This window comes from Ylistrum balloti, unplaced genomic scaffold (assembly GCF_031769215.1).
Source record: "Ylistrum balloti isolate Yb309-2 unplaced genomic scaffold, AGI_CSIRO_Ybal_v1 Utg370052, whole genome shotgun sequence".
NCBI classification, from domain to species: domain Eukaryota; kingdom Metazoa; phylum Mollusca; class Bivalvia; order Pectinida; family Pectinidae; genus Ylistrum; species Ylistrum balloti.
The window spans coordinates 472,082-486,989 of record NW_026782104.1 but is presented as its reverse complement, the minus strand read 5'-3'; the positions used below and the strand labels follow the sequence as shown (position 1 = coordinate 486,989).

The 14,908-nt window shown below is 34.0% G+C and overlaps 1 protein-coding gene across 1 annotated transcript; it reads right to left on the bottom strand.

The window, feature by feature from the left end:
• Window positions 1-4,854: 4,854 nt before the first annotated feature.
• Window positions 4,855-9,032, bottom strand: LOC132549296 (uncharacterized). The gene is made up of 3 exons (XM_060213218.1): window positions 8,899-9,032; window positions 7,578-7,675; window positions 4,855-6,407 (listed from the first exon to the last, which is right to left on the bottom strand). The coding sequence occupies exons 1-3, from the start codon at window positions 8,959-8,961 to the stop codon at window positions 5,468-5,470; spliced, it is 1,101 nt and encodes a 366-aa protein (XP_060069201.1). The 5' UTR covers window positions 8,962-9,032; the 3' UTR covers window positions 4,855-5,467.
• Window positions 9,033-14,908: the final 5,876 nt, after the last annotated feature.

Below are 14,908 nucleotides of genomic sequence, written 5' to 3'. Positions count from 1 at the left end.
ATCGGGAGAGGATAGTCTGATGTCGCTGTCAGTCCGCGTCACCATTTCAAGACAATATACAAACTTCACACGCCGCTTCCAGATCGGGAGGGCTTGCTTTCGGAGTCAAAAGGTCAAACGCAAGGCCACTCGTACTAAAACAAAATACAGTACAAATTTATTACCGCCCAATAACTCAAGTTCGTTTGGACCGAATCTACCGACATAGCTTGCTAGGGATGTATTTTTGACGTGAAAGGTTGAAAGTGACGGTAAACGGAAACTGGTGTCCTTCAATGATTTGATTTCCCATGGACCGATCTATCTCAAACCACACTGCTGTATTAAACGACTGCATATGCTATTTTTGTACGGCTTTTCAGGTTAAAATGCATCTTAGGTTAAGGTCACTATCAACATAAAATTCATTTCGATGAGTGCCACTCACCAACTCTCCCTGGATAAACCAATCTAAAAAGACACAAAACGGCCCCTAGACAATCCTTGGATCGGGAGAGGGGAAATTTTACACATCAACATAAAAAAAATATCTTCTGTAGACATGAAAATGGAAACGGACACCGCGTTTGTAAGAGAACCTCAGCATCAAGGGTTCTGATAATATCGCTGTCTAAAAACTACTTGACGAAGAAGCATGTGCTCTCTTTTTGTATATCTGTCGACAGGAACACTTGCTAACGGATTCTAAGGTATGTTAATTACCAACAGGCAGTCTCTTTATCTTAACATTAGGGAGGCGGAAACTGTAATTCAGGTCCTTTCGTTAGCAAATGTACGTGCCGACTGAAAACACCAAAGAGATAACACCAAACAAGTTGACAAAATGCCAGTTTCAAACTTTAATTTTCCCGATTTGAAAATCTTTCCATTTAGGTTTCCGATTCCAATGATGATTCGGAAATATCGACACTTTTCAGTAAATGATTAGCGTTCTGTTGTGATACCGATAATGCATGTTCACCGATGTCGTAATAATGCTCATTCTATTAAAATAACGTTTACGTCAGTAGATCCAGATTTAGAAATGAACACTGCGTATTTCATAATTCGCCAATGACTCATTTTAGTAAATACACACAGCCAGTCGACAGGTGACATGAAGGTTGGTTGTGGAGGAACAAAGTATGCAGACTCTTATTACAGGCCAACTTAACAATACATTTTACTTATTCTAATGCGTGGGAAGGCGGTCTAATCTAAACCAGTTTTCCTTTATACAACGTGCAAATCAGAATTGTATGTGACGTCATAGTGTATAATTAAGTGTACTTGATAATTGTATACGGATCTTATTCTTTACGATTGTTAAATAAAAGTTATCTTCTATAAATGCCTGGGAAGACCGCCTAAGCCAGTTTTCCTATATTAGTCAGATGTTATGTGTGTGATGGTGTATAATTTGGTGTTCTTCATAGTTGCATGCCGTGCTTATTTGAAAGGCTACTGAAATAATCACAAACATGAAATTAATTTTTGGTTTAGTCAATTTTAATGTATATCACTTCTGTTATAGATCTGTCATCAAATCAACGTGGATAAATATATATTTATAATGTACAAAACAAAGCAATGAGCATAAGTCGTTATATTTCATCTTCAACATTCCACAGAAAACATATTCTCATTCGCTACAATGAAATTTTGTTTAAGAGCAGCTGAGAAACCCAGAATCACCAAATTAACCACACCACGACAAAACCAGGATCATATAGACAGACAATGACGAACTAACAATCTACATTCCCCATCAGACGTAGATTTGTTATCTCCCTTTTCATGTCAAAGATCTCGAAATAGTTTTCACGAAAATATACTACAAAGTAGTACTTCACTGCACAAAAGGAAACGAAACGGAATCAATAATTCTAATTCACAGTTATACAGTTGCCTTTGATAAAACCTATTTTGACAATTTATTATATAGTTTGATCCTTTCCCACTGGTATCTGGTCCATTACAGAATTAAAATGTCTTTCACTTATCTTTTCAATAAACTTAGTGTGAATTGCAAATTTGTTTCTCTACATTCACTGCTCCATTAAATAAAACTGTTTGTGCCTGTTTAAAACTGTTAACCATTCCAACAACTCAAGGACCATACTCTTGTAAAATGTCAAATTACTTCATAAAAAAAAAACAAAACCCAAAATAAAGGACAGACGACATCCACAGCACCCCTAATTTCTCTTCCTCATCCCAGTTACGCATGGGATCACAACTACCTGCACATATCACAACATACTGACGTCTTGATATAATTACTTGTCAATGTTTCCAACAGTGCCCTGTTAACTAGTATAAATTGTCATGTTCTATAAACTTTCTACATCTGTATGTAGTACATAATTTAAGTCATTACTCTGGGCTATTAATTTTTTCTATTGGTATGGAGAAGACATTCAAAATCAGTACCCTGGGCAAGAAAATGGTTAATACAATGTACAACATTCTGTATAAATCAGTTCCATGTACGTAGTCTTTGTTAAATATTTACCAGGGGTAGATGATTTCATGAATCTTGATTACCTCTGATCGCTCTTCTGCAATTCATAAACTAATAAAAAAAAGCTGACATTTAATCAAGTATTCAGGCATTCAAGCCATATTCCATACAAATCAAATTTCCAAACAGTTAAGGGAGGATAAAAAAAAGTGCAGGAAGAAAATTAAAAACATGTATGATAAAATAGTGACGCACGGTGATTTTTATTTTGAGCTGTTTATAAATGAAGTAGTTTATCCTCAGTATGGATACAAGGATTGGCAGATATACAGACTACAAGGCTAATTATTCAAAGTAAGTGAAAAAAGTGGTCTGGATCTGCTACTTAATGCAAAAAATAAAACAGTTCTTTTATCTGTGGTATAATAACTAAATACTGTATAACTATTATGTCCAATATGCAAAATAAAATAAAATAAAAAAAACAAAAAAAGTCACTAAATGATATCAATTCATCTCATTATAGGAATGAGCACAGATTACACATCATTAATAGCAACACAAAATGTGAAGGTTTTAGGTAACAAAATTGAACAATGATTTTAAACCTCTTCTTTATATGAAAAAAATTTTTTTTACTGGTATACCGTTAACAATTTGAATACATATATATTACTCTTGTATTCATATAATACATCATACAATCAGCATCTAATACTAACAATTTTAATCGTGAATAGTGAAGGCGTCCATAAGAAAATCTTTAACTTATAAAAACATGTCTATTCTAACATATGTACATACCTTTTAAATTACATCTAAATCATATGGTACATATCATAATTAAAATGTGAATTTAAAATGAGACATTGTATCATTACTTAATAACATATGTACAAGATGATGCTTAAATATCCTCGGCTTGGTATATATATATTTACAGGTTGCATGTTATTTATCACAGAAATTTGACTGACCTTGGCTATATATAGTAGACATGTATTTCCATTTCAGTGTTTACTTATTTTTTCCAAAAAAAGATTGATTTGTAGTAAGTGAATGCACAAGTTTTCCTGAAAAAGAAGGAAAAATTTGTTACATGAAATCAAAAAATATTTCTACCAGGCTCTTGGATTGTTCATTCTCTGTTAACATGCGATAAAATTTCAAGTTTTCAGAGTCAATATATTGTGAATCATTTGCCTTTAATCCAGAGCTATGCTTTGAGTTTGATAAATTCAGAATCAAATCTCAAATGATAATAATTGCAAATTTCATCCATTTTATTCTTTTTTTCCCCTTAAAAGACATTCAATTTTATACTGATTCTTCTTGATTTTTTCCTTATCTTTTGATATAAACAACAGTTTGTAAATGTATACCAAGGGTCTTGACAGAATACAAAATCTTCAGAAAAAAAATGTTTTTTTTTTTCATTCATCTTTGTATCATTGAGAAATCATAAGAAAAAAATGCAGACAAGCACAGTGCGTATCAAAAATTCTTTAAAATCTGAATTGATTTCTTTCTGTCACAGTAACATTATCTGTAAATACATCAATAAAAGTATTTCATGATTCCCAACACCGTGTCAATATATATGTATGATATAAAACAGAACCATACATTGAAGGATATATATACTAAGATATGTATTTGTTGGCAATATTTTTATTGCTAGGTTGGCACAATTTCTACGAATACTGGTAATACATTGAATTATTCTGTAGTTTGTATACAACATTGATAATGAAATAGTTATCGGAACCAATAGGTCAAATGTTCATACAATGCCTACAAAACTAAAAGCAACTGAACTGCTAAAACAGCAAATATCATCCACCTATTTTATATTGTCTAATTATATAGACCATTTGTTATCTTTCAGTACTCCGTGTAAACTTTTCTGAATGTTATTTTCAAAAGTACATGTGTATTTCTTTATATCCTTCTTATTCATTTATCGCATATACATAAATATATATCATAACATATTACTGCTGACATATCTCATGACACCAGTTATCCATGCAAACTTCAGTTGGGAAACTCTTTGCTATATATGATTATGTAAAACTCTTGCATGTTTTGTATGGACACCAACATGGACAAGCTTATATCTACATACATCTACTTTGTTCAGTCGTATTTTGGATAGCAAGCTGTAATCAATAGCTTCTTCCTGGATGATTTTGTGAAAATTAAAAAAAAAAAAAAAAAAAAAAAAAAAAAAAATAACAAAACAAAAAAAAAATAAAAAAAAATTTAATAAAAAAAAAAAAAAAAAAAAACAAAAAAAAAAACAAAAAAATGATACATTTAAACTTTAAATTGATATGTTTGAAAAAATCCTTCAAATAACTCATTTACTCCACACACCATACACTCAACTTAAAATACAACCTAAATACAATAAAAGTTAAACAAAAATCTAAAAATATATAAATATACGATACATATTAAGCAAAAGTGATATTTGAATGCTGGTAGACTGTATTTCAATTCAGTTATTAAATTTATATTTATTTGTATATCAAACCTCAATGAGGAAGTAAGCCAAGGGAAGTAACTCTGAATTTAGACACAATCAATGGTACAAAATAACTGGGTACTGATGGTACTATATAATGTAACAATATATTTTTTTCCTTGTAAAAGCAACGTCATACCATAAAGCAAATGAGCAAGTATCATTTTCTTATTATATAAAATAGGAATTTTTCTAATGTGGTAAATATTTTTAACATATTTTCCTTTTCTGGAAGATCTGCAAAAATTTTTTTTCGTATCTAGAGTGAATTTCACATTGCACAATTAAACTACCTCCTGAAACAATCTACATTACTGTGATTTACCATAACAAATTCAACCTCTTGCTGGAACACAATTCATGGAAATGACTAAGACTGCCGTGAACAAAATGTAATATCATACATGATTCTCCTTGTATCACATCACAGTCAGCACAAACTGATTTTTTTCCATACCACCAATTTCATTAATATATGGATCACCATTTAATCATTAAAACTGTGTTGTGGTCATATTTGAACTTTGGCCACCATATACAGTAAAGTTGGACCTGCGTCCAGAATCTGGTCTGAAATCACTGATGTCACTCCCAGTTGAGGCGGAAGGTGAGTAAGGCGGCCTAGGCTCACGGTTAGAAAACATTTCAGTAAGAGTTCTGATGTTGTAGTTTTGCTGCACTGTCATATTTGCCTGCACTTCAGCGGGAATCTTCCATGTCGTAACACCTTGAACATTTTGAAAAAACAGTCTACCATAGGTACCTGGATCTTTACTTTTGTGAACGGTCCAACCTAAAGGCATATCTGCCATTTCACGAGGAATTCCACAGTCACATCTGTCATTCTGTTTTAATACTTCTTTAAGTCTATCACTGATATCAACATCCACATCCCTGGGTGTGGAGTAATACAGACCACCAGTCTTGTGACCTCCAGGGAGGGGGGCTGGAGGGCGATCATCAACTGATCCTGGTGAGGAAGGAGAAAAGGTGTCAGGGAAGTAGTTTTGAGCAAATCCCCTTGAAGACCCAGTAGCAAATTCCATGGGAGATAAATCTTGCATTGAAGAAGTTGAATTCAACAAACTGTTCTGGCTGCTGCTGCTGTTGTTATGACGACGTTGGAGGGTAGTAGGACGGCTTGGAAGGGGAGGTCTGTCAAAAGGGACAGGCGCAAGCGCTTGTGGTGGGCATAATGTGTTGCTAGAATTTGAGGAACTGTCATCATGACTACTTCCTCTGACAGACCGCATCACTGGTTTCAGAAACCGTACATGATTCACTTTTTCAAGATTCTTCACATCGTTAGTTCTGTAATATTCCAACAAATCCTGTAACGTACAAAACTGCTTCTCCTTCACAAGATAGTAGGTACGAGTGCTGCCATTGTAGTCAACTATAATGTTGGTGTGGCGCACTGTTTTATCCTTCACACTGCAATTCAAAGAAATACATATTTATCACTTATCAAATTTCCTTAAGTTTATTTTAACATTTGTGATCTGTGTTGATACCTCAAAATGCCATTAATACTTTGATTTCATTTTTGTCATGCAAGTATAAAAGATGCATTTTTCACAGAACTTACCATCAACAAGGAGTGTTTGAGCTTCTGATAATCTTTACATTCAGAGACTCTATTTAACGCTTTGTACAAGTCACACAGGCTCCTTGATTTACATAACTGTATGTACATTCCTTATACAGATAATTCTAAATGAAAGAGATTTTTGACACATAGACTTTTGAGTCTGCAGACTCCAATTTTCAAAATTTTTCTTTTAACTTTTTGACATTTCAACTTATAATACATGTAATTAGATTCATAAAAAATTGGAAAATGATATTAAAATTCAACAGAAAAATGCTGTATTATTACAATTATATAAACAGATAGGATATATTACTTAAGAGATAAATGTCCTGTCATCATATGTTAAGCACAGTGTTGAATTTTAAACAAACTGAATTCCTATCAATGTAGCTAACATGACCTCATCAATATAATGCAAGACTAATATTTAGTATTGTTGTGTTTTCTGAGCTCTCAATCTACCACAGGAATGTATGTAAAACAAAAGTTATAATATTGTAAATATCTTTCTTTTTTTCAAAAATGCATATTGTAACTCTGATTCATACTAGGTGGAGTGTTTGATGTGACACAATTGAAATTATTAAAAGGAGTGGGTTTATCATCATAAATGTACTAATTGTCATAAATCTGGTAGTTTTAACTAAAGTAGATATCTTCGAGAACTCCGGGATATTTAAATATTATGATCATAGGCCGGCCGGGGTAGGTCAGGGCATTGTTCCACTCATTTGAGAAAGCATATATTATTCTGTAACAATATTTTCTTATGTGTAAAGACACAAACTGGTTCCTCAGCTCACAATAGATAAGACGTTCACACATGTCAGCACACTAATATGGGATAACCATGGAACTAAGACAAATACTGATAATATAACATATTTTTTGGATGTACACTACAGTCACAATAAGGTTTTCGGGTTCTTTGATTTGTAATATGTATATAGTCTTTATAGTAATTACTAATGAATAGAGTTCCTTGACACCTAGATATAAAATATGCTTACACCACAGACACAGTAAGGTTCTGGGGGTTCTTAAAGCTTGGTCGCACCAGGAATACCCCTACTGTACCCTTTGCTTTAAGCTTCAGATAATCCGCAACCTAAAAAAAGAGAAATATTATTTTAATGAATCAATGCGTGGAATAAAGAAAAAGAAAAGCCGAAATAAATGCATGTTCTTTATGCTTAATTTGCAGGCCAAGGAAAAACCCTTGGAAAAATATCTTATCTTTTACCCTAGCTATAAAATACCTGTTATTCTCAACTCTAGTTATGAAATACCTGTCTATTCTCTGTTCTAGCTATAAAATACTTGTTATTCTCCACTTCAGCTATGAAATACCTGTCTATTCTCTGTTCTAGCAATAAAATACTTGTTATTCTCTGCTCTAGCTATAAAATACTTGTTATTCTCTGCTCTAGCTATTAAATATCTGTATATTCTCTGCTCTAGCTATAAAATATCTGTATATTCTCTGCTCTCGCTATAAAATATCTGCATATTCTCTGCTCTCGCTATAAAATATCTGCATATTCTCTGCTCTCGCTATAAAATATCTGCATATTCTCTGCTCTCGCTATAAAATACCTGTTATTCTCAACTCTAGTTATGAAATACCTGTCTATTCTCTGTTCTAGCTATAAAATACTTATCTATTCTCCACTTCAGCTATGAAATACCTGTCTATTCTCTGTTCTAGCAATAAAATACTTGTTATTCTCTGCTCTAGCTATAAAATATCTGCATATTCTCTGCTATAGATATAAATTACCTGTATATTCTCTGCTCTAACTATGAAATACTTGAATATTCTCTGCTCTAGCTATAAAATACCTGTTTACTCTCCGCTCTAACTATAAAATAACTATCTATTCTCTGTTCTAGCTATAAAATACTTATCTATTCTCCACTTCAGCTATGAAATACCTGTCTATTCTCTGCTCTAGCTATGAAATACCTGAATATTCTCTGCTCTAGGCCATGAAATACCTGTCACCCATCCAATCATATTTGATATAGAATTGCTCCTATATCTACCTTTAACTGTAGCTATAGACATACAAACTTACTATCCTATATGTATTAACACAAAATATGTACTTACCATAAATAACAGTAATAATACTAAGTGTTATATCTATCTAAGTATGTCTTGTCTACAACGATAGTTATCAGCTCTGGGTCAGTTGTTAATTGATAACAATTGTCTACAACTATACATTAACTTACTTTATTATTATAAAAAACACCTTGCATGTGATAAGTGCAACGTTATATGGCATCACATACTTTGAAGCTAAATCAGACATTTTTTGTCCTCACCTCGGTGGTATTCCTGAAGTTGGCGAAGTAGTATGGTTTGCTTGTTATGTCCTCAGTCTGCATTTTGACACAACTTATGGGCTAGCTAGTACTAAACCGCTGAATCCATCATCTTCAGACCATCTCCCATTACATGCTTAAAATTATCTACAATTCACAATGTACATAGAATTATTGAAACATAACTGACAATATACAATGATGGGACAAACAGAAATAGGAAACACTATATGTCCAGCTATTTTTGGGACTCAAATGTATGAGTTCTGGATTCAATGATTTTTTTAAAATTAAGACATTCCACTATATGGCTTTGTAACTGGACTCCTAAACATTTAGGAAATGATGCTCTGGATTCAATAGAAAAATTCCTCCTACCAACTGGTATGATAAAAAGATAATGTCAGTCCCTTTGGATGTTTCAGACCAAATGGAGTTTACATCCACAAAGGAGTTTAGAGTTATAACCTTTATTACAAGAAATTGATAGAAACATCCACTGCACCATGACAAACTTCTGGTCCTATAATGTTACCCTACGTTCAAGATGTTCATTCTGAATGCAAGTTCTGGTGTACTTCTGTATTCTAGATCTACTTTTGCCATTTTGGATTAGGAAAATATGTAGCTTTGTTTGATTTGTCTATTTCATTGCTTGGTTTTCATGATGTAAACCTGGCTTTATTTTTAATTCATATTCCAGAGGAGACAACATTCTTCATCACTGCTGTCCATGTGCTTTAAGGGAAGGGTCTCATGTTGGTGCTCCATTTAGTGCAAGTGATTCATTGGATACTATCTTGTCATACACACCAATTAGTAATTTCAGAACCTTTATAAGATTTACATAATCTACAAAACTTCAAGATCGATATTCATAATTTCAGTCTGTCATCATATTTGAATCTACTAGTTCTCTGAATCCTAGAAGCATCTAATTTGCAGCATGTCTTCGGACATCCTCAATACTATGTTTTGTAAGTATGGGCCCCAACAAAAGCTTACATAATCCATTCCTGGTTGCACTAACAATTTAAATAACAATGCAAAGGTCTCTTATCCACACACAGTGTCTATGTTTGAGTCTGACCTGTTGTCCTGGTCTAAATTTACTAGGCTTTTGATATACTCATCAAAGTCAAAGTGGTTGTTTTTTTCGCTGGTGATTGAACAAGTCTCAGACTTACTTCCCGTTCAGATAGCTGTTTTGCTTTAGTCCTGGTCTAAGTCATTCAGAGTTTATATCAAGTCATTATCATTGGCACCAGTATAGTTTGGTGTCATCCTTTTTTAAAAGCTAATTACGATAGGTTATTTACTGTGAACCATTCAAGTATTTTGTCATCTTAGTGAGAACACTTGTTCATGGATGCAGCTAAAATCATGAGCCTGCTAAAAATGAGTCAGAGTACAGAACCCTGAAGAATGCCACATGTGACATTGTGCTAGCATTAAAGGCCTGTCCACATGAACACTCATACTTTCATTCTATCATTAACAGGTCCCCCTCCCCTAACCTACATCAGGATAACAGTACCACATTTAAGGGAAACTTATACTTACTGCTTTGAATAATCAATTAGTTAGTTAAATGTACGATGATTTTTGTTGTCTATATATTATGTGCTACCTATGTGGGGTTGCGCCCAACCTGATTGGAAATTATCTTAACCTGCTATATGACAACTTTTCAAAGTTTTGAAAAAAAGTCTTTTCATGGTGATGATTTCACGCTTCTTAAATAATGCTATTATAACAAACATGATTGGAATGACTTGCTGGAAATGATACTCATTAGATCCTGACATTGTCTGATAATATTACAACTTTGGGATGCACACCACCAGGTTAGGGCGACTTTTTATATTTGGTATAAAGTATAGATCTCTTGGTATGAAGTGTATACATTTGGCACCACGACTTTAGTGCTCTTCGTCTACCAGCTTGCGATCTATGACGTATAAATGGAGATGTTATATATCAAGATAAATCACAGTAATTCCTTATTAAGCATGGCTAGAGAGGTAGGTTGGGGAGGGGGGACGAGTCAGAATACACAAACCAACCACAATCACATCTATTTGCCCGTGGCTTTGTGATGACCGCATGTGCAAGCCTGGTCAATGCAGTTCACTCAGCTCCTATTTTTTGGTGGTATTCCTCCTTGTAACTTATTTATATCGGAAGTTTGGCGATGTCCCTCTTCGAATTGTCAACATGACAGACGTCCGGTATAACAGAGTCCCAGGGAGGAATCCCAACAGCGATAAACCCAGCACCGTAGACGTATATTCAGCTAAATGTAGACAGCAGATGGAAAAGTTGCATCGAGTACGTTTGTTTGAAAAGATTTCGATGGACGATCGCGACAGTCTGCGTCAAACAAGTGAAGCCGAAAGATCACGTTAAGATTCATGTTACTTGGGATCTATACATATCGCATATTTTAGCATGTTATTTTACATATCAATCAGAGAGACACAATTTCAATGGAATTACATACTAAATAAACAAAACGAATGAATATTTACCTGTATTACACCTGTCTAACAGGATGTTAGACACCAGGAAGTGTAAAAATTGCCATTGTTTACGCATGTGTGATGGGTTTTCCTCAAAAGACTAAATTAGTTTACGCCTCTGTAAACCATGCGCAAATAATAGACTTGCTCAAGCCCATTCCATAAAAAATATACATACATACAAGAATTTTTCTTTGTCTTAATATAAATCGTGTCCGTCATACTGATTTTCATACAACAAACTGATATGATGAAATATAAATTAGAAAGTAAAGTAATAAACACGTACATACAAAAAAAATCGTGTATGTGATTTCCCACTCAGTACATCGCCATACCCCATTATAACTTGAAAGAAAGTATTTGTTCCATTGATATGAAAATTTTCTTTTCTAGGAAAGGTGACAGGAGATACAAATATTTGGTTGTGGACTGCATGTATACTGGTGTGTATTTCGTGAAAAATACGTCCAAATCAAAGAATAAATATACAAGGGATGACATCATAAAGTGATCGAGTTTTTGTTTGACAACGAGTTTGTTGGTAAGATATCCAAACCGAGACTATTGGCATGGGAACTACATGTACAATGGTAATTGTGCCCCTCTGTTGGGTGACTTTAAAATTGTTATTGTCGTCATGCGAGACTGAATTTATCAAAGAACTTATCAAAACATGTCACAAAGACCTTGAAAAGTCGTTTTATTTCACTTTCAGATAAAATTGATGACGTATTGTCGTGTCTTTGAATAACAAGAAATGTATTGATCGTGTAAATCGTATACACCCATCAGAATTGGAAATCAAGGATAAGCAAGACATACAAATTAAATTTAGTTTTACCTCTATATCTGATATTGGATACAAAGTCAATAATAAAGAAAAATCTATTTGTACCCCCTTATGACCCCCGTTTTCATGCTTGCCGCCTCTCAATATTTGATGATGTCAAAAATGTTTTGGCGTCATTACTTCATGAATATTAAAAGAGTTGAGCAAGCCTTTTTCTCCACATGGCATAAGCCGCTTCTCCCGATATTTTCCTACAACAGAAGCAACATGGAGAAAGCTTTCCACTTGCCCAAACTGTAGGATAAGCGTGATGATTTCAATTTTCCTATTGTGAAGTTTCCATTTACAGATAGCAACATACCTGCATCCCAAACCTATGATGTTCGTGAGATGTCGCAGTTCAATATTCAAGGGCCTGTTCCCAATAATGCGGGTTTTTTTTTTTGTTTTTGTACAAACAGTCGTCATCATACGTGCAAACTCGTTACACAGGATTTTAAAAGTTGCAGGTTGATGAAAATTGTAGTTTTTCGATCGTCATAGTGATTTCAATGAGAAATATCCTGCGTCTTGATATGGAACTGGACATGTTTGATACTCGTTGACTTGCCTGTTGGTTCCGTTGTTGTATACATTGTTCTTATTTGAAAACGTGACATCATTAATCGTATAGGCCAAGATTTACATAGCGGCTATCGTCGATGGAGCAGAAGACAGTTACTCTTCTGGAGCACCTGGTCTTATTCTCCTTAATTTTTTTAAAATTAGTCTCCGTTTAACGCTTTCTCTTGTTCATATTTTATATGTTAACATTATGGTCATGTTGACATGTTGGTATTTTCTTGTTATTAGTTATATATATGTACATATATATAGATTTTATGAAACGAATCTTTTTAACGAGTCTTGGTGAGTTCAACATTAAATTCCCGAAGAGTTTCATAAATCATATGTATAAAATGAAAACAAACTTAAGAATTATAATACTCAGATAAGTTACATTTTACATACTGGATATTCTTTAAACATTAAAAGATTGTGATTCCGTTTTCTCTCCTTCTCTAACTCTGCTTGATGCTCGAAGTTCGCATCACAGGCTGGCAATAGATCCACAGCGTCCAATCGCCACATAGGGGTCTCCAAAATGTAAACACAGGGTTGTACAAGTCGAAGAGTGTAAAAAAAAAGAGGTCAGGTAAGAAACGGACTTTATATCGTTCCAAATATATGTATTGTTAATCCTGAATGCTCGACAAAGATAAGCCAGTCAGAATAAATTTTCATATTTTACTTTTGGCAAAACTCTCTTCCCTCTCATTTCTGAGATATGCATCATTACATGTTAGGTATGATGACTTTTGTATATAGAACACACCTGAATATGAATTACGATTCCTTCGGTTGTAGAATTTCAGAACAATGATTATCTATCTTCGATATTTTATGTGGACAAAGGGGTTTCCAAAAGTGTGAGCCAGGGGATTTCTAAACACAACCGACATTTTCCATTTTCTGACCAACATTGCCAATTAAAGCTATTTTTGTATCGTAAATAACTTCGTTTTTGCCGATAAAATTTGGAATTTATGTATAGGAAGGAAATGACCTTATCCAAGTTTATCTGTACTAATCCAATTTGGAGAACTAAGACAGAACACGGTAAATATAATTGACATCACTAACGAAAGCTTTCACAAAGAAAATTGAAAATAAATGCATTTGTTCTGACTGACCAATCTTTGTCGAGCATTCTGGATTAAGCATACAGGACTTAAAAGATTCCTGATGTATGCTGCTGTCTGTGCTCTATAAGAAAAGTTCAAAATTATCCTATTTGCAACGCTATGGAATCCGTGTGTTACCTGACCTCATTTTACACGCTTCAATTTGCACAACACTGTGTAAACGTTTTGAAGACCCCGATGAGGCGATTGGACACGATGAGATCACTCCATGGTCAGGCTATTTTTGCAAGGTCTTCACAATTTCATGACAATAACATAAGAACCTGAGGAATGACCGAACATCTTCAAGTGATTTTTGTGTAGGTCATGTCTGAAATTCGGCAACCTTTTCAGGATCTGTATCAATACACATTTCTGAGACCATATGTCCCAAATACACTATCTTACGTTGAACGAATATTTGCACTTCTTCAGGCTTAACTTTAAGCCATATTCCCTGAACCACCTGAATACTGTTAGAGTTCTTCTCAGATGCTCTTCGTATGTTGGTATTTTCTTGATTTTGTATGCATCGGGGACAGATGTTAAGTCTCTTAATTATGTTGGACACACTATCATATGCAAATGACCTAAACATTCCTCCAACAATATTTGATAGGTTTCTGGAATAGTTTTCAAACCAAATGGACCCAGTTAAATTCATAAAACCCTAACAGGCATACAATGACAGTTGTTGTCTCCTTATCACCCTCTACTATACCAATTTGATGATAGCTACAAGACGTCACATCCAATATGCTGAAGTATCTTGAAGTCGTCAGGCAGTCAAATATCTCTCCAATCCTTGGAAAGACATACAAGTCCCTGACAGTTCTCTCGATGAGTTCCTTGAAATCGATGCACATGCGCAATAATAAAGATGTAAATGATCATATACTTCTTTATATACAGGTGGAGGAATTTTCCATGTTATTGTTTCGATGGTCCCTGACTGGAAACGAACAGTTGCC